This window comes from Cotesia typhae, unplaced genomic scaffold, assembly GCF_013202065.1.
Source record: "Cotesia typhae breed Kobodo isofemale line unplaced genomic scaffold, CoteBio_Ctyphae scaffold_121, whole genome shotgun sequence".
In the NCBI taxonomy this organism is placed as follows: Eukaryota; Metazoa; Arthropoda; class Insecta; order Hymenoptera; family Braconidae; genus Cotesia; species Cotesia typhae.
In genome coordinates this window covers 4,444,294-4,472,083 of record NW_027423773.1, presented here as the reverse complement: position 1 = coordinate 4,472,083, position 27,790 = coordinate 4,444,294, and the positions used below count along the sequence as shown (strand labels likewise).

Sequence of the window (27,790 nt, the reverse complement as noted above, 5' to 3'; positions counted from 1 at the left end):
CGGAAACTTTACGACATTAACTACTTACACCTTAACCTTTACTTGCATTAGGCTCCGAACAATTAAGACTTTCGTTACTCATTAGCTATTTAATTTATAATTTAAAAGAGACAAAAACTGCCCTTAAGAATTTTTCAAGTTTACTCCTAAAAAAAAAAGAAAGAAAAAAAAAAAAAATCTAGGGTGAAATTCATTAAAGAAAAAAAATTCTTGATTTAACAAAAATATTTTTGATCCAAAAATTTTCTTTATCCTCGAGAAAGAATAAGTAATCTGTTTTGAGCCACTGTACAGAAAAATCATTTGTGAAGAATTAAAATCAAGATTTTGATTAAACTATTAGAGATACGAAAAAATTAAAAAAAGCCTTTTTCTATGAATATAAAATTTTCTATGAAAAAAGTTTCTTGTAATTTTTTTGTATCTTCAATATTTTACTTATAATTTCACTTTAAATTTTTTACCATGAATAATATGTATGGAGCGATTTACTGAAAAATTATTTGTGAAAAATAAAAAATTGAGATTGTGAGTAAACTATTAGAGATACAAGAAAGTCAATTGCGATCTTTTTTTATCGTGAATTGAATTTCCTACAAAAAAAATTCTTTATTTTAGTCAGAATTAGAATTACAAATTTTTGGTAAAATTGTTTAAAGTTCAGATTTTCTTTATTTGATACGTGAATTTACAGAAATAAATTCATAGAAATGAATTCAAATTGAATATTTCAAAACAAGAGTCAAATTTTCTCGTTAACATTTTTCTTACCTTAAGTACTTTTTTTTTTTCCGTATACGAGCAGACAGTGTAATGACCATAGATTAAAAAGTATCAGAGTATCAGCATCGCGTCACGCGAGCCATAAAACAGAAAAAGCCAGCGTTAAGTAAAGGATAACTCGCGTATCATATGGTTGGTGTGTGTTACTATAACTATAACTATAACTTCAACTAGTACTGTACGGCGTACGGCGTCTCTACTTATGATAGTCGCGATACACACGTTCATCTCGCATTATAATAGCTACCGATTTATTTACCGTAAGTATGAGGTGATTATCGTTATGCTGTCGGTGCGTTAAGTGCCGTCGTTACTCCTCACTTTTATCAGTAAAAATTTTTAATTTCTCCTCCCCTCCTCCGCTGCGTTTTTTCGGGCAATAATCGGACTCTCCTGTAAGAAACAAGCGAAATAAAAGAGAGAACGCAAGAATAAAGAGTGAAGATGAAAGACGCAAGAAGGAAGCCCCGAAGGTGTGACCGGAGCTTTTTCATCGAACCGGTTTCATTTCTTTGATCGGTATGTTCGTGTTTTACTGACTTCACTTCAGGGTTTGTGTGAAGATACTGATAATTTTGATTATTATTATTACTTATTACAAATTAATATTATGATTTTTTCTACAAAAAACTCAGCTGCAATTCTCAACGAAGTCTAATATTTGATTAATTTCATTCAAGTATTTACAGTGCTCGGAGAATTTTTGTTGATGTTCAGTTTTCTTTGCATGTATATGGTTGTAGAAAAAATTATTGTGATTAGGTAGAAAAATTTTTTCTATAATAAAACCTGTATAAAAAAGTTGTTTCGGAGAAAAATTTCAAATTTTTATGAATTTACATTTCTTTTAATTAAATAAAAAAATGATATGAATTTTCATGAATTTTAGTAAGAATTTCATAAGAAAATTTTATGCTAGACTATAAAAAAAAAAAAAAAAAATTGCAAAAGGTTCAACTCATCACCACTAGGTGACGCATTGCCGCGCATTGCGTTCGCAGTTCGAGAAATATCCAAATAAATTGATGTTAATTATTTGATGTCGACGAAATAAAATTCAATAGATACTAATCATGGATTAAAATAAATTTACACATTATAAACTGTTGAAAAACTCTATAAGTTTTTCATTAATTCCTTAAATCTTGGAATTAAACTTTTCATCCCAAACAATTAAATTTTTGATAGAACTTTTGGTTGATGGTTGAAATACATTTCGTAATTTATGATTTACTGTTACGTTTGACAATTTAAAAGCTTAAATGACATATTTGACAATTTGGATCAGTGTGACCAGATTGTGAGTAAAAAGTTCCCCCACCCAGCATTACACACCGTGCCATTTCGCCTAGGAAAGGAGAATTTTTTTACCTACAATCTAGCTGCATTTTTAGGATATTGATAGTTTTGGTTTTTGTATTTATGATGTTCGTGTACGTCTCTAACTAAAGTTTGAGTATAGAAGTACTTGGTACAGCCAAATAAAAACAATTTGTTATTTTCTTCATGATTGATCTAATCAGGATTTTTTTAATTTGCAATTTTTTTTACTTTGTTTCTTTAAAATCAATTTTTCTAATTAGAATATTTTCTACCAAAATAAGGTAAGTGTTTTGGCGCACTTTATGGATAATCTTGGCGGCTAAATTTATTAACAACGCGATTTTCTTATACTTCGGAAATTACTTGGACATGAGTTTAAAATCTGTTAATTTATTAAATATTCTTTAACTATTACTAAATATTTATTAACAGTTAGCAAATATTTATTAGCAGTTAATTTTAACTTTCCGCTATGAAAATCAACGATTTAAAAAAAAAAATCGGGAAATTATTGCCTTCACTCCAGTTTTAAAAATCAAGTTCTCATCACATCTACACGTTTTGAGGTCTTAAAAAGCTATTCTGACTATTTTTACTGGGATGCCCGATTCATGTGTGTATGTATTGCGGCATTTGATTTATGTATTACGATTAAATTTTATGTGAGTTTGAATCAATTCGGCTCGGTAGATTTTGAAAAATCTTAAATTTTCAAAAAAATGTTTTTTGGAATAACTTATAAACTCAAGTATTGATCGATTCCACAAACGAATCAGCTCTTATCCTCAAAAAACAACATCAATTGCCGCAAGCCTTGAATTATCAAAATTGATTCATTTGTTCGAGAGAAATTAATGTCAAAAAATTTGAAAAAAAAAAAAAAAGTTTTTTCTTCAAATAACTCTGAAATTTTTGTCTGAATTACTTCGCGAGTAAGAAATAATCCTTTTGCATTTAAAAAACTGTTTCGATTGCCGAGAACCGTATCAAAATCGGTTAGATTCTTCAAGAGATATTTCATTTTTTTTAATTCTAACAAAGTGTTTTTAACATGGCTTCAAAATTTGACGTTGAATCGTTTGGTAGATAAAAGATAATCTTCTGGAGCTTGAAAAATTGCGTCGAATGCTGCAAGTCCCATCAAAAACGATTGGTTCGATTGGAAGTTATCGTAATTTAGAGTTTTTAAAAAAGTATGTTATACAATCACTAAATTTTTGAGCTCGGGAGAGTATACAAGTTGTATTCTTGAGCTCGAAGAGCTCAAAACTTTAGAATAAACAATTTACTAAGCGTTTTGAACTCATTCGTAGCGGAAAGTTGCAGAGATGGCCTGGAGGATCAACCGTTTTCCAAATTTTTTGTAGAGTGAATATGTCTTGTTAACGATAAAATGTGAAGATCATTTATAATCAAATAATACAATAATCTTTTATATTAAATATATGATACAGTAGTTATTTTCACCGTTAAAAAAATTCTATTCATTATTACGATCATTATTTTATTATCAATTGTCCTTTTGATATTTCTCAATTTAAAAATAATTAATGATTCTGATCTTATGGAATTATCTATTGAAGTTTTGGGTTTTAAAAATTCTCAAAGTTTAATTTTTCTACTCACTTTTTATTCAAAGATGTAAACAAATGTTTATTGAAGAATAATAAACATTTATTAAATCATTGAATGTTAAAAATTCACTTATTAACAGTTTATGAATGAACAGTTAATCAAGCTTGTTAACCATTTCCAAATCCTCCTATTTGTGTACTTAGACTAGATCTACAGTATACAAATATACAGTTACCCATTGGTATTATATCTTCAGAGTAAACTCGAGTTAAGTTTAGATTCCTATAAAAATGGTAATTCGCGATAGACAAAGAAGGATAAGGAGTGAGGAAAAGACCAAGCAGAAGTAGAAGGAAAAATGAAAATAAAAAATGAAAAGCTGGACCTGCTAAATAAAAGATACTCAAGTAAACGTATATTAACTGAAACTAAGTGTGCAAGTAGCTCCAATCTATTTATAGGACCGGTGTGTTGGTGAGTGCATGGTAATGCACCAGAAAAGGACGGAAAGGATCGGATACTACATACTTTAGTATGTGAGTGTAAGTGAGTGTTTCTGATGCATTGGAGACTTGGCCGTGCCACACCTGGCCCCGATTACATTGCATACTACCTATATCTATTCTACTTATGTATATTTATATACATATACATATACATATATATATATATATATATATATATATATATATATATATATATATATATATATATATATATATATTAACCAACTCAAAGTTTACTCCACCCAATGCTATATACCTATACAACTTCTCAGCTCCGATCCGCGTAAGCAAACTCGTCCACGATACCATTCTGTAGCTTACCTGTTTACTTTTATACAACACTCTACACTCCGCGCTCTAGACTTATATGTTTAATTTATATTAACTATTTTGCATTTATTACATTCTTTTATCAAAGGTTTCAATTGCGGACATTTCTTCTTGAGTTAACTCATGCATCTGCTGCTCAACTCATTACATATTAATTATTATGATTATGATACTTTGTAAAATTTGAAAAATTAAAAAAAAAAAATGCTTTTTGTAAACCTGATATCTGTAAAAAAGTCAGTGTAGAAATTTTATAATTATGGGGATAATATTTTAGAATTGAACTTTGATTAAGGAAATTGTTAATTATATATATGGAAAAAGTGTATGCTAATATATTTTTATTCACTGATTTGCAAGTTCAAAAATAAATAAAGCCGCGTCATATGAACTATTGTCCTGGTACTTCAGTAGCCAATTCATCGGGTTCTGTTAATTTCCGTGGGAAAGATTCTAGGGTTGAGTCATTACTAAATGACTGAGGAATGTTGGGACTTATGGATGCGTTTATTTGCTAGTATATACTCTTAATGCAAGTGCAATTCTAAATATATCAGGTGTTTTGTATGCTTACACTTAGGGAGTACACAATCTGCCACTTAACATTCATTATTATTTTTTTCCAATTAGTAATTAAAAAAAATTTTTTTTTTTTGTGGAAAATTGAGAAGTTTCTGATAGTCAAAATTCAAGTTGAGAGAGAATTAAAAATGTTTTATAATAATGATAATAACAATAATAATAATAATAATAATAATAATAATAATAATAATAATAATAATAATAATAATAATAATAATAATAATAATAATAATAATAATAATAATAATAATATGTGAATTACATAATAAGTTTATTGGACAAAAAATTCGTTTTAAAATGAATATCCACATGTTTAGATTCACTTGAAAATACCAAGCCACAAAAAAACCTCGGAAAATTGTGGAATTGGAAAAAAACTTTAATTAAGGATTTAAAAAAAAAATTTTTTTTTTTTGTATTTTTTTGTTATGATAATAATAATGAGTATTTTTTAATATATTTCTAATAATAATAATAATAATTTATTAGATGTATAAATTTCACCCTGACCATCAACAAATAAATTTAAAAAAATATACTATTAATATTTGCAGACCGTTAGGGTATGACTTATGATATCGATAAATATTTAAACAAAATCAGGAAATAGTTAATAGGGGAGTAAACAGTCAAGTGTACAGGAAGTAGAGCAACAAGTTGTCATGACTTACACATTTAAATGACCGTTAAAAACCGTAGCACCCCTTTTCAGAAACAGGTGCGTAAATACCTGCTCGGTGTCCGCGATTAATGCATGCATGTAATAAATAACCGTGAAGGAAAAATTAAACGTCACCATCGAGTATCCACGCGTCGGCATATTTAACAATGACTCGATACATGAAATAAAAAAAAAAAAAAAAAAAAAAAAAAACATATTATCAACAATAATAAATTGTTAATTGGTTTTTGAGCGATTTAATACCTGATATTTTAGTTGTTTGGTAATTTAAAAGATAAGTTTTATTTGCGCATGCCTATCAGAAAATATTGCAAGTTGTATTTTCAGTGTAACGAGGTGCTAGTATACATGTTTTTTCTCACATATGATAGTATGAAGTACTTAGTTATAGTTATAGTACGCACCATTGCCCGCTTGGCTCTACTGTTTTGTATTACAGACTCAACTCAGTACACTTTACACCAACACTTTTACTGTAATAACTACACGCGGCTTGTTCAACAATCATTATTTGCGAGCTTGAGGTTATCGAGATCCCTATCAGATTGAGATCAAATCGCAGACGCGGACGACTTCAGAAAAATAACCGACTAAAGTTTAAATAAACCCTCGCATTGTATTCAGTATCATAACCCTTTCAAAATTGTCACATTAATAGTATTTATATTTTATGGTCACCAAGTTGTCCTAAGAAAGAACACATATAAGGATTCTAAATGAACAATTGCTCGTAATTTTTATTATTTTTTTTGTTAAATATCAGTTTAATAACTTACTACAATTTTTTCACGATTGTTATTAATCTTTAATAATTGATATCTCGGCTATTGTGAGTTTAAAACAAAAATTGTAGCTAAAAATTTCTTCCATCCAATAAAATTTGGCCGGTGTCTTAATCATGATTTGTTTTAAAGTTATGAATTTTGAAAATTACCACAAAATTATTGCAATTTTCTTTATCAAAAATCTTTACAAATATGTTAGACGAAAAATACGAATCCAATTATTTTTTTCACACAAAAATTTTACGATTGCTTCGACCAATTCGCAAAATAACTACTCGATGTAATTTTATAAAAATTATCTGTTAATTTTTATTAACAATTTACTAAATATCAATGAAATAATATCAGTTTAATACCTAAGTACATTTTTGATTATTATTAATCTTCAATGATCAATATTTCGGTTGCAAGTGGCTTTATGGAAAAAATTTTCGAAAAAGAATTGGAGCTACAAGTCTCCTGGATTAAAAAAAATTTTGTTCGACTTTTAAATGTTGATTCGTTCAAAAGTTATGAATTTTTAAAATTAGACCATACTCTAGAATACTTAAATGTTTTGTTAAAATCTATCAAAATTTATTAGACGAAAAATGTGTCAACATTTTTTTTCTCAGTGTTTTAAATCAACTTTACGATTAATTCTGTAAGAGCTTTAAAAATAAAATTTTCTCAACTAATTTTAAATCAATGTAGTTTGAGCATAAATATTTTCTCAGGTAGGTTAAAATAACAAAATTACACAGAAACAAAAACACAAAGCAAAGCCTCGGAAGAATGATAAGCGAAAAAAGTAAACCCAGTTAATTTACTTTTTTGGTGATTTTTATAACAAAAAAAAATTCCCTCGAGGCCGGAAGTTCCCGGAGAAAAAACAGAGAAAAATAGTTTTTACAAAAAAAATTTTTTATGTCCGAGCATCCGGTGGGGAGCAAGTGACGCAACGGTGAGAGTTATACCAAGTAACCATCCTACAATCCAAAAAGCAACCCGCTGGAATAATGTAGTGGTGCTATCTAGACAATACACCACCGTATTTTAACATTTTTATGCCGTTCATGTCGAGGAAAAAGTGTAGTAGAGTAAGAGCTGGACAAGCAAATATAAGTAGCAGTCTTGATAAAAACCTTGTCGACTTCCTGTGCCACCCGCCGTACCTCCAAGGTCGTCTCATTGCGTTAAATTCCCTACATTACTTATATTATATTTATACTAAGGCCTGCGGGCTCCCACCTTCACTCCTCCTCGCTTTTTTGAATCGCGGTATCAACGCTAATCACCGCTTCCAAGGTTATCGCCGAAACACAGAACCCGCGGAAATAACGCGAGTTTATTGTACGACTCATGATGTGAAGTATCAGAGAGTGCTTTACGATGGAAAATTTTTTTGTTTCATTTCGACGAGTATTTTTTATTATTGTACCGGTATTAGTTCACGAAATCCAGATATTTTGCATACTATTAGATACATATTATGTACATTAATCCCATTAGAGACGCCTGCGCGTGACCGTGATCCAAAAACAAAATTATTTCGAATACATTATCAACCGATTTTCGTGTGATACGTTTTATTATAAATTAGTTTTCGGTTCTGCCGCTGTGTGGCTATGCTCTCTCGTTTGTAGAAAAATCTCACCATAGTATAAGTATAAAAACTTTTAACTTTTTTTTGATAAAGTAAATTACAACACAATTTAGAATTAATTTTATTATCTAATGTTATAAAAATTGAATTTTTATTCTATTAGCTGAATGATCCGTTAATCCATATTTTTACATTAAAAATTTTTCATTCCAAAACTGAATATCTTCAAACAAGAGTAGAATTTTAAAGAAAATATTTTTCAGAATAAAGTATTGTAAATTCGAGTAAAAGTTCAAACTTGATATTCTGATTAATGATAAAAATATTCTTTTTATTTCCCATAGAAAACTAAAAGTTGCATTCTGAATTTATAACGATCTAAAACGTGATAACAGTCGAGTTGACTAAAAGACATAAACCTGGCAGATAGTGGGCACGGTGAAGCAGAATTTCTCGCACTTTCACGACATCTTCCCGTGAAACACCTTCTGCATACACAAATCGATTCCCATGCTCACCTCGTACTGGATAATGATATCCACTTGAATAAATAGACTCTTTACTCAACTCGATCGTTATTTACAGCGTAACATTGGCATAAGCTTCCTGTCTCATATCTCCGTCTCTTATATGTACCAATCCTAATGTATCCTCCACATACAAAATCGAAAAGTTTACCAAGAATTTGCACTGTTTTTAGCCCATTAATTTCCATTGGTACTTTGTTACAAAAAATAGTAAATCGTAATCGAGCAAAGTCGCCGATCGGTAACTGACCAGCGGAATGACAAAAGGAAGCTGATACCGTGGACAATTGATTGGTCCTGGCACATCCTGTCAATCTCCATCTCTTTCCATCTCTCTTTCTATTTCATGGGAAAATCCGAGAACTCGTATCGTATCGTATCGGTTGTTTGATTCTTCTATTACATTAAGCCTTCTTTTATATATTTAGTACAATTTTTTTTTTTAATTTTTTTTTTTTACTTCCCGACCTCACCTCTTCCGACTTTTTCTTTACTGGAAAAAAAAAAAAATTACTTGATTTAAGAATAATATTCACTTAGAAATTTGACTTTTATAAAAGTTAAAAAAAATTTTTTTAAAGAGCAAAATTCCTTCAAACCTTTAGCCGTCCAATCAATATTTACACTTCTGAAAAATTATTTTTCATCAGCAAGAATTAATTAAATTGATTCCCATGACATAAAAATTGATGAGATTTAAATAAAAAAAATACTGCGGTAATTAATCAAAAAAGAAATACAATTGTATAAGAAGAAATCGATCTGTAGCAAATGAATTAGCAAATTGTAGACTTAGTTTACGAGCATAATACAAAATAAAGACTAAAGACAAGACTAAAGTATAAAATAATAAAATATAAGTACCTACACTAGATACCAACTTGAGAACGAGGTGGTTTACCGTTAGTGTGCGGGCGGGTCTACTCGATATTATAGCGATTCCTATAAATATATACTCATATCCCTCGGACAAATTCAATAACCATTTTACTACAATTATAATAACATATAATCCCAAATAATAACCGATCAACTATGTCATGATAATCGTTTGATAAATATTTATTATTTAAAACTTTTATGTTCATATTATCAATCCAAAACAAAATTATTATTGTTATTGTTATAAATTTTTTTAACATTATTAAATATGTATCCAAAGTGATCCTTTGTCAATACTATAACAACAAAATCTATAAAAAGATAAAAAATGAATATTTTGATATTTTTTTTTTTTTTTTCAATTTCGCCAATTTTTGCCATTCTTTCACGGGTTATTATTTTAAAGGATATTATTAAAATTATTTGTTATTTTTTTTTTAAATAATAAAATTGAATGATTCAGTGATGAAAGGACAAAGTCTTAACATTTAACCAATAACAGGAATCTTTTCTTTCTTTTATATACAATACGAAAAGAAACGTCTGAATAAAAGTTGTCCAGGTGTTGTCCGCGTGCCAATTGCACTAGTTTTAAGCGGCACGCCAGTACAGGAGAGAGAAAGTCTTATTCTATGTATTCTTATAACTTATAATACAGAATATAATACTACACACCATACGCTATTATACAGATATAAAGCAGATACACATTAAACTAAACCAGCACCCGTTATTATACATCCAGGCTAGCATATAATGTAACAGGCTCTCAGGAGTCAGGACAGGAGTAGTATAGTATATATAATATTCTCTCTCTCTCTCTCTCTCTCGTCTCAGTGTTAACTTTTAGATAATATAACCCAAGAGTCGTTATGTATTAAGAGGATTAGTATATTTGTATTTATATTCTATGGCGCGTGCCACAGCCACAGGTGCATTTCTTAACTTTTAATGACTCTCACCACCTTTTTACCTTAAACCCTCGTTTTCTATCATTATTATTATATATGGTAAATATTTTTCATCACAAATTATTAAAATCAACTTTTTAATTTGATGACAGATAATTTTTTGCAACGTGGGAAAATATAGAAGGAATTTACTGATAAAAATTTTCATCAAAAAATGATGTCAAGTCATCCTTGAAAATTCTTTAGAAAACGAAAATAATTTAAACATTGAAAAATTTTTAAGTGGGAGTTTATGACCCGCGGAATTACATAATGTATTGACTATCAACAAAGTTGCTAGTTTTTGATTTTTATTTTCTAGATTTTAGTGTTGACGATTATGTATTATGTATATTGAAGTGAATTATGCCCAGTAGCTTACAAAGTATTGTAGTACTGAGTATTCATTGTATATTGCATTGGGTATAGTTTGCTCGATGCATTGTCACGCCTTGTTAAGTTCCGAGTGCCGTCATTACGCTCAGATCAAGAGAATCAAGCGCGAGGTTACATCTTTTACTGCTCATTTGTATACATTGATTTTTTTTTAAAAGTTTTTTTTTTAACAATTCTGTGAGAACTTTTTGGTTGTTGTTATTATAAAAAATTTTTGAAAGAATTTTTTTTTTTTTTTAATTTCAACTTAATAACAAAAATTGAACATTTTTACTGAAAGTTCATAGAAAATTTGTAAAACTTTTTTTCAAAAATAGCGATTTTTTTTAATTATTTGAATTCAAGCGTGAAATAGCGCGAAAAAAAAATAAAAATGGGTAGATTTGTTGAAAAAATTTCCTTTAAGTAGAAATTTTACTTGACAACAAATATTTTATATTTTTTTTTTAAGTTCATAAAAATTATTAAAATTAAAGATAAATATGAATTTTTTTGAAAAAATGATAAAAAAAACAAAAATTTACGTTATTGAAAATTGTTTATAAGAATAAATTGAAAAAATTTGATATTAGATGACAAATTTTATAAACCATCTAAATAGATACAAATCAATTTCTTTTAAAACCTAAATTTTTCAACTATGAAAAAATACTCGTTTAGAAAAGGCAAAATCTACTCAATTATTTTTAAAAAATTAAAAAATTTTATTGGTTTAAAAAATTATGGATGGCTAATTTCTTGCTGAAAAATTGGGTCAGATAGAAAAAAATTCCAAATTAACATATGATCATTGAAACATCCAAAAATTTGTTTCTCAAGTCTCGATTTACTTTTCAAACAGTTATATCAGTTCTTACGATTTTTTTTATTAAATTGATTGAATATTTCGATCAATGTTTTCAAAATAAGAATGTATAATTCAAGTTAAACAAAATCTGTTGAGTTCACGCATGACTGTCTTGCGTGTATTCTTCCCGGTAAAATTTTCCCAATAAACTAAACAGTTCTTCTTCTGTAAGAACTACCTTAAGGAAAAGGTATTTTGTGAAGTAATGAGGGAGTTTGGGGCCAACAATATACAATACACAATATATAATGTGCAATAGACTCAGTACTTGGGTAATATAACATGGATCGCAGACTAGTTTGAAGAGTTGTTGAAGTTGAAGTAGTTGATGTTTAGGGAAATGTTATGGAAGTGGAATGCAGCTGGATAACCGTGAAGTAAAGGGTAAGTGAAAACGATCGGTAGACCCCCCCTGGCTCCAGCTTATGGACTCGTAATATTATATTATAAGTTAAGGCAGAGGATAAAAGTTTGTTGTTTAAGTGGGTGAGTAAGCTAAACTCCGGCTGCAAAAGAGCACAAGTATCTGTTACTGTTGCTGTTGTTGTTGATGATGCACCGTGGGAGTCCAGGTGGTTTTCTGCCGGCTAAAGAGCAACTACGCATCTCCAGCAATTGTTTATGACTACTGAACGTTATCCATTTTGCGCTAACTACCCCCTACTTCAGTTTAAGATACACTTACCCTTTATTTTGTTGTTAAACGGCTGCACTTGTTCATGGGAAAATTTATTTATTTATACATTGAAAGTTGCAAGTAATCATTGTTATTATTATTATCATTATCAGTAATAATCCCGAGTATTGACTTTTAGAGACCAAGGCCACCCAAGCTGGCAATTTTATTTTATTTGCTGTTTAGAGGTTTATTTTCTATTTAAAAGGTGTAAACTAGCTGGGGTTGTAAGATTCTGTTGATTGAAGGATAAATTGGATTGTGTGGAAGTGTTGATGTTCATGAGTTATTCAAAAAAAAAAAAATTTAATTAAACCAAGAAAATTTTATCAAAAATTTGTCTGTTGACTAAAAAAAGTCTTTTTTTATTAATAAAGTAACTTTTGATTGAAATATCATTCATTCTTAAATCAACGTAAAAGAATTTTCATTAACAAGTACTACAGTACTACAAGTAACAAGTCTATAGACTTGAAAATTTAATTAATGATTATCTGAGCTGAACAAGTAATATTTATTTTTATTAGAAACTAAAAATAACGTTAATTTAACCCGAGACCAGACTCGAACCCTCATCGGTGTTTTCTCTTAAACAAAAGTGTTACCTCTTCACCAGTACACCGTTCAAGTACCAGAATTTAATCTGTTGAAATATTAGTAATGTAATATATGTAATTTTGTTTAGGATTTGTCGGTGGCGCTGCTATCAAATTGACTAAACCCAATAACATTATCTTTGAAAGTTTAATCATTTTATTTTGGAGTAAGTTAAATGAATCTCTTATTTCGAGAAATTTTATTTTGTTAATACAAAATATTTTATATTTAGATGCAAAAATAAGTAAATATTTTAACTTTATTGAATTATTTAAAACTTCTTAATAGAAATTTTCAGTATAAAGCAAATATTCGTGACTCCTAAAAATTTTCTTGAGCCAACAATCCTTTTTTCTATGTAAAGAGTTAACTATTCACAAAATTTATTTGGTTCAGAAAAACTGTAATGTATACCAATAATCTTACACAATCAAAATTTAAAATATAAAAATATAATATCTTTTCTTTAACCACATAATTTTTCCCGAGGCCTCACTAAATTTCTTCTCAATCACGGAACAATAAAAAGAAAAAGAAATAAAAAAAAAACTTACCTGATCTCAATATTGAAATCCAGTTCACGGGTTTCCGGCGGTGTAAATAAAAAAGTTGAATAAACGGTAGCTAGTAACCAGTCAAATTATAGCTCATTCATCTTGCTTTTATTCATCTGGTAAATGGATCCTCTCTCTTACCTGGTACACCACACACTAGTCCTCATCCAGTCGGTCCTAAGTCATCGGTAATAAGCAAAAAAGATCACCCAAAAAACCCGATTATGGAGCAAACCTCCTCGCCACAATAACACCAGTAAAGTGAGAGCCAATACATTCAGAGATGAAATGAGAAGAGATGAAAATATTACCAAGAAATTATCAACTTGGGCGAGATAAAAAGCGTAGCGAAGTCAATTTTACTTTGCTAGCTCTGTATTATTTTAATAATACAATTTATATAATATTAATAATAAAAATAAATAATTCCATAAAATTCTTTTTAAGATAAATTCGCTCATTTCTAGGTTCATTTAAAATTTTTAATCTTCAGAAAATCGCAAAAATCTGTGGAGTAAAAAAAAATATTTAAAAACGATTTTTTTTTTTTAATGTTATTACGTTTTACTTTTATAAGATTGATTAAAAGTGATGTTACAGAAAATCTTTTAAAAAATAATAACAATAATAACAATACTCCATCCAACTATAGATTTTTATAGTATTTCGAAACAATTATTACAACACCGTGACGAATCAATTTGAAAAAATAATTATTTAAACAGGATTATACCTTTTGGACTGTTTTTTTAACAAATTTTGCTTTCTAATGGGTGTTCCAGGTTTTTTATCAATTGAGAAGGCCGCGTTGAGGCCTGAGATCTATTTCGCGAAGAAAACAACGAGATTGAGGCTATGATCAGCATGGAGTTGCCGCCACATTCGACGCAGCACGGGGCGCTTCACCTCGGAGTAAACTCGGGTGACAGTGCTCTAGCTGCCATGCACTCCCACCACCAAGAGTCAATGGGTCTTCAGCACCACGGCCACGGGAACACTTCTGGAGGTATGATTGAGGAGACAAAGAAAAAACGTACGTTTCTTCTTATGATTCCGTTTTTTATATATTAATAATTAATTTACTGACAGAATAATTTATTAACTGTTAAAAAATTTATAATTAACAGTTAATAAAGTTAATAAAATACTAACCAACCCTTCTATCAGTGTGTGGTCGAAGTTGAAAATAATAATAATTAATGATGAAATTAAAGGGTCAGGCCCCACGCAGTTAATTTTTTAGAAACAGTGCCGTAACCGACTAAGCCCTTGGATTATCGTTTCAACAATTGTTGCATTTATTTATTTTTAATATTTTTTAAAACTATGTAGTGCGTAAGTTGATTAACGCAATTGTTAGCAGACAAGGAATTCTTTATTGTACGGAGAACCGCTACCTTGTGCTGGTTGTTCTTCAAAGAAAGTATTTTTGTTAATCACGGTATTAAATTGAGTGATACATTTACGATTTGTGTGGTCTTAGTAAGTAAGAATCAATTCTTTGTCTATAAGGTGTAAGGTGTTGCTCTGATTGACATACGGGATGTTTTATTGCCGTTGATTGTCGCCAGAGGCAGTACCACATAAATCAAGTCTAGGGACACAGTGTTAGTCTGTTATATGCCATACCGGGCGCTCCACAATCCCCTCGGGCTAAAGACTTGTTTATAAACTTGGCATCCAGTCCAAAATGCGGACAAGAAGGAGATCAATTACCACACTTAATGTAACTACTCATCTCTTCATTAAACTTATATCTTGTTGGTATATGTATACATGTGTGACTATACAGACTATACAGACTCCAATCCTGGTATTGGTACTGGTTTCCGAGGTTTATTTATTGGCTGACAACGTGTTAATTCTATTAGGTTATTTTGTTTAAAAGTTATTGAGTTGTAAGGAATTTCTTCTAGTATATCAAAAGTTTTTTTTCTTAAATGATTTTTTTCTACTGGAAATGGAGAGTTTGAAAATTTGGCTGCATTGCCACTTTAAATATCGTGAATTTTTATTATTTTTTCTGTCCAACTTGATAGTTTTTTTTTCAACTCAATTTCATTAAATAATAATTAAAAAATTATCTTACCAACGAATTATAAAAAAATTTGAGGCAAAAGTGGCCTAAATGGAAAAATTGAACGGTATTGTCACAAAATTCAACTCCAACTTTATTAACTAAAAGTTTCATCAAAATTAATAAGGATAATTTTTCTTGAGTTACTGCAATAAACATGAAAAATAATTCTTAATACATTCTTTACCCTCTGGTACAGATATAAGGTTTTATTTATGCCTCATCTCTACAAACGATCCAGCTCTACAAATAAGCTGGTTAGAATTTAGCATCTAGACTCTGACATATATTGCACTTGTCATAATAAATAGCCACCCTTTTACTTTATTTATTCTTATTTCCTACCTTACATACACTCCCATATATATATATAACAACACATAACATATATCCACCTTATATTATATTATAAGTTATAACTTATCACAACAAAGTATAAATAATTTTAATTTGAATATTTTTTTTTTTTTTCAGACGATGGAGGCCACGGCATGAACCAGGATGGTGAGTCTTATTTCAATTACACTTTTTATTTAATAAACAAACATATTTTATGTGAAATACCCATGTCGTGATTCATCACATTAGAAACATGAGTACTTTGTACCAATGAAATCGCGTGTATCGTATCCGAGTGTTAGGATCTATCATTGCTTTCGTATTCATTTATACTAAGTAATTAGAACAAGTATAAATATTATTTATAATGTCATAAATTATATAAAATTTTGCTTTTTATGCGGTTACTTAATCTTATGTAAAAAATTTTTGAGCAATTTTTTTTTTAGATACGACCGAAAGATAAAAATTTTATTTCATCGTCGCTACTGATATGGCGCTACGTGGCCTTAAGCCTGATTAAAAATAATCAGTAAAAAATATTGAAGAAATTTGGGACAGAAGTGACTTAAAATTAAAAATTGAACTGGATTGTCACTGAAAGTAAAGCTAATTTTACAATGTTTTCGTCTCAATTTTATTTACAATTTTGTAGAAATTTGAGGTACAAGTGACGATGCAATAAACTTGAAAATTTTACTGCATCGTCACTTAAAAAAAAAAAAAAAAAAAAAAAAAAAAAAATTTTTTACAAATGTGACACTTCATTAATTTTGAGACGACTTACAAGATTGAGAATTTAAATCGCCAAAAAATTTCAATTACGTGGGCAATTATCACGAACCTGGATCAAATAATTTATTAAACACGCAGTGAAAAAAAATGAGATAAGATGAAAAAGCCTGAAGGATCGGGCGCGATGTTAGTTAACAGTTTGCACTGGCATAAAACAAAACTCTGACAGATTTCATCACGATCTGACGTAAACAATTTGCGAATGTAAATACCTGTTTAATATTATATTGAGTCGGTCCGTGTGAGCCCGAGGTGCGTCTCTCACACCTACAGCTAGCACATTAAACCCTTATTTAAACTCCATCTGCATGATTACCCCCTGTCTACATATATAGCCACCGGTATAACGTCCCGCAACTATCTCAACCTCCTCAGCTTTTTACTTTTATAAACATAAAGTAATAATGCACTTGACACAGTCTACATGTGCAAATATATGTGCTGATGAATTGTACGTAACATGTGTTATTATCTATTGTAAGTTCATGGGAGTCTTTATCACTTGCATACTTGTTTTCACTTTCAGCTTTTGTTCTCGAAAAAATAATAAATAACATTGCGTTTTATTAATGCATATGAGAACTCAGACATTGCGGTCTAGTTCACATCGTACTTAATTTACTTGCACTCTTTATATCGCTTAAAGTTTTGTTTAATTATGTTTTTCAACTTTTAATTCAGATTTTGTCTGCTTTACTTGTGTACAAGTGACGATGCAGTTTATTTCTTCGCTTCTAGTCACTTCTACTTACAATATTTCAAAAATTTCAATGTAAAAGTACTTTTTCGTCATTTTCAAAGTATCAAACCTAAAGAAAAAACAAAAAAATGCATCTTTCAGCTACTTTTGCTTTAAATTTCTCTAAAATTTCAATGTAGAAATACTTATTGATGAATCCTAAAGAATCGTAACCAAAAAAAACAATGAAATAATATTATCTTTCTCTAACTTTGTAAAGACAATGCAGTTTAATTTTAAATTTGTATTTATTTTTACCCAAAATTTCTCAAAAATTTCAACGTCGAAATACTTTTAGATGACTTCCAATTAATACAATGACGATGCAATCCAATTCTTAATTTCTCTCATTTCTTGTCCAAATGCATCATAAACTCTCGCAAAATTACTAACACCTAAAAAATGAAAAATTCAAAAAATTACCCAACTTCCATTTCCAATGCAAGAACAAGTAAAAAAAGAAAAGAAAATAAATAACCCGACGTAATATTAGCATTCGAGATTGGAGAACGCGAGTAGCCGTACTTACCCGATTATGTAAGACAACTCGCGTTCTACTGTGCTCTCGACTAACACACACGTCCCTTGCCTCAGCTCGAGAATGCGCGAATAGATTCCACTCTCGTTTATCCTTGCAAAGACTTTATCGCCGGCAATTCGTTTTAGGACTGCGGAATAACATCCCACACGTTTCTGATGATCTACCGTTCCTTTAAATAAATAAATGAATAAGTACACTTACACTCACTAGCTCAGATTTAAATACTGACAACCACGCCTCGCAAACAAAAAAACATAATAATAAATAATATAATATAATATAATATCACACGCACATTTAAATCCTCTTAGCTATGCCACATTTCACTCCCTTGCCTCTAAATCACACATAAACGTATCTAATCGCAATAACGGATAGGAGCCGCGTTATCATTTTATTTTTCATTATTTTATTTAAAAAAAAAAAAAAAAAAATGAAAATAAAAATAAAAAATAAAAAGGAGTAATTTGTTACGCGATTGAGATTCTCATATAATTTGTTATGCTCAGCGCGTTGAGATTATTAACTTGATTATGCATAAACTTTTTATTCTGGTTGCTCTGCAGTCAGTTTGAGTTTGTCGTCGTTGTTATTATTATTAAATATAAATCTGTATATTCATATCAATTCGATTTAGATTCACCCAGATTATATGTAATATAAGATGGAGAAAGAAAATAATCTATAATATCGCATCGGATGAATATTTTTGTGTCACCAAATTTTTAACCCGGAAAATTACGAAGAAGACTCGCGGCCGTTTATTACAAATTTTTACTAAAAATAATTGTGCAGAGTGAGTTTGCATGGAGAAGAGCCGAGTCAAGTGAAACGGTATTGATTGGGACGCTTTGGACAGTGATACGGTCTGATGTCGGAATGCTTTAGAGAGGATGCGTGACGAGGTACGTGACGTGTCAGTTAGATCTTGGTACGTCCTACATGGTTCATGGTACATGGTACTGTGGAGGAGAATAGGGACTGGATGGACGGATGGATGGATTGAGGTAAAGGGGAGAAGATCGAGAGGATCGAGGATCGAGAGGATCTTTTTATGCATTTAGTTTGTTCGCATGTGCATATGGCTCCAACCGGCGATGTCTAAGATCTAGGTTGACCAGGGTGTGGCTTCTCTTTCTCTTTCTTGCAACGGTATTACGTGCATACCTATCATTTTAATCAAAATCATATGCTTTTTGTTTTACTATTTTATGCTTCACTATTACTAGTTTTTATTTTTTCAGTTTAGAGGTGATTTGTGGTTGATTTCAATTCTGAGTTTTAGTTGTCAATAAGGTTTTTTGGTATTCACTAGTTGAACGAGAGTTTAAGTTTTTTCAAGATGTAAATATTGGTGTAATTTCTGATGTGAAGAGAAAAAATTAGGATAATTATAAAATATTTCAATTAATAATGATATTAGTACTCCGAAAAAAAAAAATTATTGAACCAAAAAAAATCATTTTAAAAAGCTTCATCGTCTTGATTTATGCAGAAAAGTTCATGAATTGATTTTTTTTTTTGATTTAAGTAAATTTTACTTTCGTCGAATCAAGTTAATTTTTTTCAACATTAATGATAATAATTACTAGCTGTTAATGACTCATGATGTTGATATCACTGTTACTGTGATAATATTTTTAACTTTAATGATGCTATTGATATTGCTAATCTTTATTATGATAATAATGTTAATAATGTAGCTGATAATGATATTGATATCGTTGATCATGCTACTTATATTGGTGATATTAGTAACGATATTGAAAATAATATTGATATCGTTGATATTGATATTGTTGATGGAATTGTTAATTTTAATATTAATACTGCTTATACTGACAATGACATTAATATCACTGATAAAGTTACACGGAGAGAAAATAATAGAATTCGTTCCTATGTAGAATGGTAACCATTACCATGCTACATAGTAACGAAAATTCTTGTGAGAACTCTGTGTAAATTTGCAAATAAAAATCTTAGAAATTGTGATAAAATTATGAACATTCATTCGATGCGGAATTAAATTCTGAAAATAATGTTTTTTTATTTTTTTCATGAAAATTTCAATTTGTTGTTAACAAAAAACATTACCAAATTAAATAATCTCAATTTTTCGTAATTAACTCAATAACTATTGGTGATATCGAAAATTGGAACAAAGATCCCTGAAGAGGAGGAAATTTCTGAAAAATGTCTCGACTTCCGGAACTCAAGCTGTAAAAACAATCATTTTTATTTAATATTGAAAATAGGGTTTCGTGTGACTTTTGTCACACGGCCGCGCCGATGCTAACATACGAGACCAGTTGCGGCGAACCTTATTTTCAACATTAAATAAAAATTATTGTTTTTCAAGCTAAAGTTCTGAGAATCAAGAATTTTTTTCAGAAATTTCCTCCTCTTTAAGGATTTTTTTTTCGATTTTTGATATCACTAATCGTTATTGAGTTATTTACAAAAAACTGAGATTTTTCATTTTGATTATGTTTTTGTTAATACCAAATTAAAATTTTCATCAAAAAAATAAAAAAACAACAACATTATTTTCAGAACTTAATTCCACATCGAATGAGTGATTGTTCGTATTTTTATCATATTTTCTAAGATGTTTATTTGCAAATTTACACAGAGTTCTCACAAAAATGTCCGTTACTATGTAACATGGTAATGGTTACCATTCTACATAGGAACGAATTCTATTATTTTCTCTTCGTGTACTTAAATTGCTGATATTGATAGTGACATTAATATCTCCGACGTTGATACTGATATTGTTGATACTGATATCGCTATAGCATATATGGTTGATATTGATATTGGTATTAATATCGCTAATATGGACATTGTTGATAATGATATTAATATCGCTGATATTGATGATGATATTGTTCATGATGAGCGATTTTAGATGATTTCCAAATCAAAAAAATTAAATTACCGCCCATAAATATCGACTAATTGGAATAGTATTATATTTATTATATAATTACGTACGATAGTCGTCCTTAGCAATAAACATTATTGAGAATTAGAGATTCGGTCTAATTCTCCCTCTCTCTTAGTCTCTGTCTCAGGGATTTAAAATTTGCAGGCGAGTTTTCTTGATTGCGATCATTGATAGATACGACGGCTTGTTTTATATACTCGTTCAAGCTCTGCATGCTGCAAATTCTACATACCAGAGGATAGAACAGACTCGGTAGTAACTCGGTACTGGGTACTGGTACTTCTGGTGGTATCAGTGCAGCAGCTTGCGAGCGTCGTTATACCGCTAGAATCACAACTACGACTTTCTCTGGAGCCAACTGGTGGCCTACGGCTCTCTTATCTATTTAATATCTCGTATCAGCTCCGACTTTAATCCTTAAAAATTTTTTCATTACTTTTACCGGCACTTTATTCTCGGCTGCCATTTATAATTGTAATAAATATTTATTATTTTTTTTAATTTTACCTCATTTAAATTATCATTTTCCGATTATAAAAATAATTATGTTATTGTAATTTGTATTATTATTATAATTATAAATATATAGAGTAACACTTAACGTTTTCTTGGGCCGTTATCATACGATCGATTTAGTAACGGTTCTACAGGCTTAATGGTCTTCCAAGGACGCGGACTCTAGCTTCTCCAGTCTCAGAGTATCAGTGCAATAATAGTACGGATTACTTGTATTGAGTATTATTATTATATTAAATAAGTTCAAAAATAAATAACTCCCTGATCAATCGCATAAAATTCAACAATCCTCCTTTTTTCTTCAATATCAACATCTATAGGTGTAAGTAATAGTAATTACTGATATGATGATGCTGTTATTAATTGAGGTTCAGGTATTCGATAAGAGAGGCAGAGGCGAATGATTAGTACGAGTTATGTTGGTAGGCATGATTGACTGGTTTGTTTATGTTTTTATTTAGGTCTGACGGCTGACAGTTTACTTTTAATTACTTGGGTAACTGTTTCATTTTTTTAGACAGGTTCGAGGCGGTACGGAGAAATCTGTTGGATTTTATGAGGAAAATTTGTTGGAAGTAGTTGAATTAGTTGTCGAACATACTTCACATTTTAAGTCATTCAAAATTAGTAAACTAACAAATGGATTTTTTACTATTTAATAAGTTTTATTAACTGTTAATAAATTAATTTTTTGACATTAAACGATTTAATAACAATTTGTTAACAGTTAATAAGTTATTTATTAAGGAAGATTTATCAAAAGTTAATGAATAATTGTTAATAGTTAAAAACTTTTATCAACAGTTAACAATTATTTGTTGATTGTTAATGAATATTTATTAATTTTTGATAAATATTTGCTTAGACCCTAGAGTATAAAAATTAAACTTAGAGGCTTTCTAAACCCCTATAAAAATTCAATAAGAAGTTCCATTGGATCAGAATCATTAATTATTTTCGAATTAATAAGTATCAAAAATAAAATTACTAAAAATAAAAGAAATAAACTAATAATTCGAAATAAATTTGATTAAAAAGTATGTTCCAAAATTTTCCGCCAGATGGCTAGATTTCTCGTACTTAGAATTCTAAAATCTAGGTATTTAAAATTATTAAAAAATTTTCAGAGAGCCAGAACTCGAATCTCAGGCAAAATTTCTTATGTGTACCGATAGAAGGATTTGCCAATAATTCAAAAGTTTTATTAATCAATAAACGATCTTTTAATATAAATTGATTTAATACAAATTTTATCTATTGTTAATAAACGTTTGTTAAGACCTTGAATAAAAAGTGAATATAAAAATTAAACTTTAACACTTTTTATAGTCTTATATCTTCAGTAGATAATCCTATTAGATCAGAATTATTAATTATTTTCAAATTAAAAAATATCAAAAATAAAATTAATACAGAATTTTGTTTCCGGCGATAATAATGAGTGAATTGTATCTTTATTCGAAAAAGTTATTAAATTATTTGTTAATAAATTATCTTGCCATGTTACCGTTAACAAGACATATTTACTCCAAAAAAATTAATTAACTGGTAATAAATGTATTTTTCTCTAAAAAAAAAAAAAAATGTAGTCATATTTAATAAATAACCGAATCGTTTCCAAATAAATAATTTCATCAACAGTTAAAAAATTGTTCTGTTAGTTAATGATTCCTATTACTGTAAGGTTGGCAAAAAATTTCCTTAATTTGTCGAATTACGATCAATTGAAGTTGAAACCTCGGTACAGAGTATGTTAAGTACAAAGTAATTATCTAATTATGTGTAGAAAGGTTCATTGAACAGGCGATAGAGCATAACGGGCATTTATAGACAACCTGATGATTTCTTCCCCAGCCTCCGAAGGCTAGATCATAACCATTACCGATAATTGCCGTATTAGGGATAGAATGCAATACTTCTATAAATAACTTATACTTAAACAAATAAATAAATAAGAAAAGAGTCGTATGTAGTAAAAGAGACTTTTGTCATCGAATAATTTCATCTTTGGTCTAGTTTTCCGCATGAACTGATTGCAAACTGGTTGGTGAGCATCCAACCGTTGTATTAATGGGTACACGGTAGTCAATGCATTTTCTTCCATCCATAACACTCCAACAGATTATCACTCTCCTTTTATTTATATACATTAGCAAGCGGTATATATCGAGACAAACGCGTGCCGATCCAATGTCAGGCGACATAACACACGTGTCTGTTTTCATTTACGACTTAACTTTTTTTTTTGCTTTATTTTGTTGGATTTTTGATCATTTTTTAACGATGGAATTTATGGGCTGCCGATATCGACATCTTGACTCGAGATCTGCCGGAAGAAAGTGCGTACGTCAGCAAGTGTGAGCCTTATGCTTTCGTATTGTATTATCTCTATATATTATATTATATTATATAGAGATATCTTTAGTTTTATTTAGAATAATGTTAGATGACATTCGATCAGATAACACGTGTCAAGTATGGACGGACTCATAATCGTGTAAGAATTGATCTTATCTCGATCTTTCGGATCCAGAGGTGTAGTGTCTCCAGATATATCTAGAATGTACATTTAAATATGTGTCATTCTTATTTTATTTTTTTAGTTTGTTTGTTACATGGAAAAAAAAACTTGTAAAAATTTGAGGAAAATTCATTTATAAATTTAATAATTAACATAAAATTAGTTGCGAGAAAAATGGCATTAATATTGCTGATATTGATGTTGATAATGGTATTTGATGTACTGATGAAGAATTTATTGACTGTCGATAGATCATTTTATTTGAAAACGATTTGTTTATTTATTAAATATGATTAAATATTTTATAATTATTAATAAATATTTTTTTTTTTTTTTTTTTTTTTTTTAATAAGCACATTGATTGACGGTCAATAAATCTCTATTAACAGTTGGCAGACATTCATTAATAGTTTACAAATATTTATCAATAGTCAACTGATTTTTTTTGGAGTGACTATTTCTTGTCAATGGTGAAGTGTAAATATTATTTATAAATAATTAATGCCTTAATTTTTTATAACAAAAATTATTACAACTATTTTTTTTTATTAATTTTATTTTTGATATTTTTTAATTCGAAAATAATTTACGATTCTGATCTAATAGAATTATTTATTGAATTTTTATGGGGTTTTAAAAGGTCAATTTTCAGTTTTTATACTCACTTTTTATTCAAAACTCTAAAAAAATGTTCACTAAATGTAAAGAAATATTAATTAACAGTCAACTAAATTGATTTTAATAATGAATTTCTAAACTGTTAATAAAATTTTCGTAACTATTGACAAATATTTATTACCTTTAGATAAATCTTATTTATTAATAATTAAAAAATCCTTCTTTAAAAGTTGATAAAATTTATAGAATATCAACAAATCCTTTGATTTATCTGTGCAACTATTTTCACGAACTTAATAATTTTCCAATTTTCAAAAATTCATTTACTTTATCATCTTTTTGTCAAGAATTATTCTACCAAAAAATTTTCATTTTTCTAAATCATTGAACAATAATTCTATTTTTGTTGGACTTTAGAGAAAAAAATGTTCAAAAAAAATTCTAAATATCATTTTTATGGATTGACGTATTATATAAACTTTGAAACTAAATAATTACAAAGTTCAATGAAAAAAAAAAAAAGTAAAATTTTCTTCGCAATTTTAATTGAAAAATTAAAATCAATAACAATAAAAATAATAAATACATATAATACACAGAGCCGGTATTTGAACGATTAATTTGAATAAAATTAATAGCCAAGACAGCAAAGAGTTACCGCTCATATAAGATCTGATCGATTTTTTCCATAAATACATGTAATATATCTATATAAATTTCTCGGCGTCGCGTGCGCATCTCGCGAGCGTAAGTCTCAAACACGTACACGCGTTCATGCTCTCATCTGTACTGCAAAGCGAAGCGGTTATTCTTAAAAGCAAAAAATAAATACAAGATCTGGCCTATTCATTTCTTCTCACTTGTTAATATATGTAGATATTCCGACGTGTTCCACAGTCCATAGTGTTTCTTGGGAATTTTTTTACTATTTGTATGAATAATAATTTATTTATAAGTACAAAAGTCAAAAAAAAAAAAAAAGAATAACGTATATTGGCTATTTTGTAGTAATAGTAATGCGATTAATTTCTATACAGTAAGATGTGTCGAGGATTTATCGTGACAATTAATACACCGAGCTGACCGGGTTCGATGATAAACAGGAAGTAACTTTACCATATGCATATAGTATATATATGTATATTCATAAAAGATCGAGGTGTGTTTGTACAGGAGAGACAACGCCCGTCCTTGCTTTAATAAATTACATCGGGGTAACTCGTTACAAGAGTTACGATCCGTCTTTCTGCACACACTTAACTCAGGTTCTTGATATTTATGTGACGATATCGATGAGAGATGAAAGATTAAGGATTTAAAAGTAAAAGTACTCAAAAAAATTCTTTGGAAAATTCAAAAGTTACGTGGAAAACAATTTTTCTTTTTGAATTACAATGTAAAGGACAGCAATCGTGGAACGGTTCGCAATTTTTGATCTAATTACAATTTTTTTAAATAATTATTCACAAATACAATAAAAAAAAATGTAGAAAAATATTATTAATTTTTAATATATTGTACTGGCAAAAAATAATGCACAGGAAAAATTGATGAGGTGAATGATTATTTTCAACTATTTTAGGATCAAAAATTACAGTGAAATAAAACGTTTTTACTGAAAGTACTAAACTAAAAATAAATCTAAGTAACGGTATTAGCTACCGGCTTTGAGGCGGCGCTGCAATCGCTGAAAACTCTTGGTTGTATAAAAAAAATTACACATTTTCTTGATGAGTTGTTGCTCAACAACATTTAATTCGAACAAACTTTTCTAAAATTATCATTCTGATAGAATTTTATGTAATTAGTTTAATTTTATTTGTAAAAATATACTTTAATGACATTAGTAATTTTTTTTTTTTTTACTATTAGTTACTACTCGATATATATTTTCTAGTGAAATATCCTTAAATAATAAATTAAATTACAAACATCAATTAAACAGACAGTCTTATTAAATAAAAATCCAGGTTTTTAAAAAGATAAAACCTATAAAAATATAACAATGATATTTCATTGATAACAATATGTCTGATAATAATTCTATTTTATGTGTGCGGTAAGCTGCATTTATTTTTCTTATTTTCCTGTAGCCTCCGGTAAATTTTACTGGCATGAACTTTATAAAAGTACTGTTGTTACTAATAAATGGTAAAGCAACGTTTACGATTGAAATATAGTCCGATAATTTTTCTTATGACTTTAAAAGTAAATTTTAAAATTCTTTCGCAATTTGTTTGAATTGTTGGAATAAATTGATAGTATTTGTACTTGAATGAAGCAGTAATAAAAAAAAATTGAATGCTTTGATAGATATTTACTACAAATTGTAAGCCTCAAAAGACAAGAAGTCTCTATAAATGGTAAGGCACCGAAAAAAAATTCTTGACTCTTAAATTTTTTCAACTTAAGAAAATGTTAAAGAAGACTCAAAATTTCTTGAACATTTTCTTGAGCTAAGAAAATTTTAGTTTTCCTTAAAATTGTCTTGGTACAAGAATTTTTTTTTTTTTTCTATGCAATGCGCTAAATTATAATGCAGTCCGAAAATTTTTCTCATTAAAAATGACTATCAAAAAAAATTCTAAATATCATTTTTATGGATTGAAATTTTGTGTACCTCACTTCAAAATAATTACCAAAAAAATCGAGCTCAATTGATATTTTTATTTCTAAAATTTAATTAAAAATGGCGTATAGGAACGACCTGGTTAAAAGCAACAGTTAATTCATCAGAAAGCTAAGCTGTGTTTGCAGAACAAATGTCAGATTAATAATTTACAGTTTCCCACCCCGGAATTATCAGGCACGAGGCAGAGGCAAGAGCCTCAGTTAGGAGTTAGGAGAAAAAACTCAGTTATAAAAATAAACAAAAACAAAAGGGAAAAGGAATAGAAGAACAAAAGGAGAAAATAAATAAATAAAGAAAGAAAGAAAGAAAGAATGAGATGTAAGGATTACGAAGATCCCGCAGAGTATTCGAGTGTTCAGCAGCGGCTGCAGGGTCGACCGGTCACGATGGCTCAGGTAATGATAGCTTGCCCTCGGCCTCATAATCAGTCCCCCATCTTAATTTATGTTTGCCCCTGCCCGTCTGTCTACGTCCGTTCG

General features: G+C 29.2%; 1 protein-coding gene across 2 annotated transcripts in view; it reads left to right on the top strand.

Annotated features, from left to right (window-relative positions):
- Sv (paired box protein shaven) overlaps positions 1-27,790 on the top strand; it is an 89,143-nt gene that overhangs the window by 2,299 nt on the left and 59,054 nt on the right. For both annotated transcript variants that reach the window (XM_074252790.1, XM_074252792.1), the window contains exons 2-3: positions 14,363-14,586; positions 16,132-16,161. In XM_074252790.1, coding sequence (XP_074108891.1) covers positions 14,436-14,586; positions 16,132-16,161 — 181 coding nt within the window. In that variant the 5' untranslated portion in view covers positions 14,363-14,435. The remainder of the gene's footprint in view (positions 1-14,362; positions 14,587-16,131; positions 16,162-27,790) is intronic.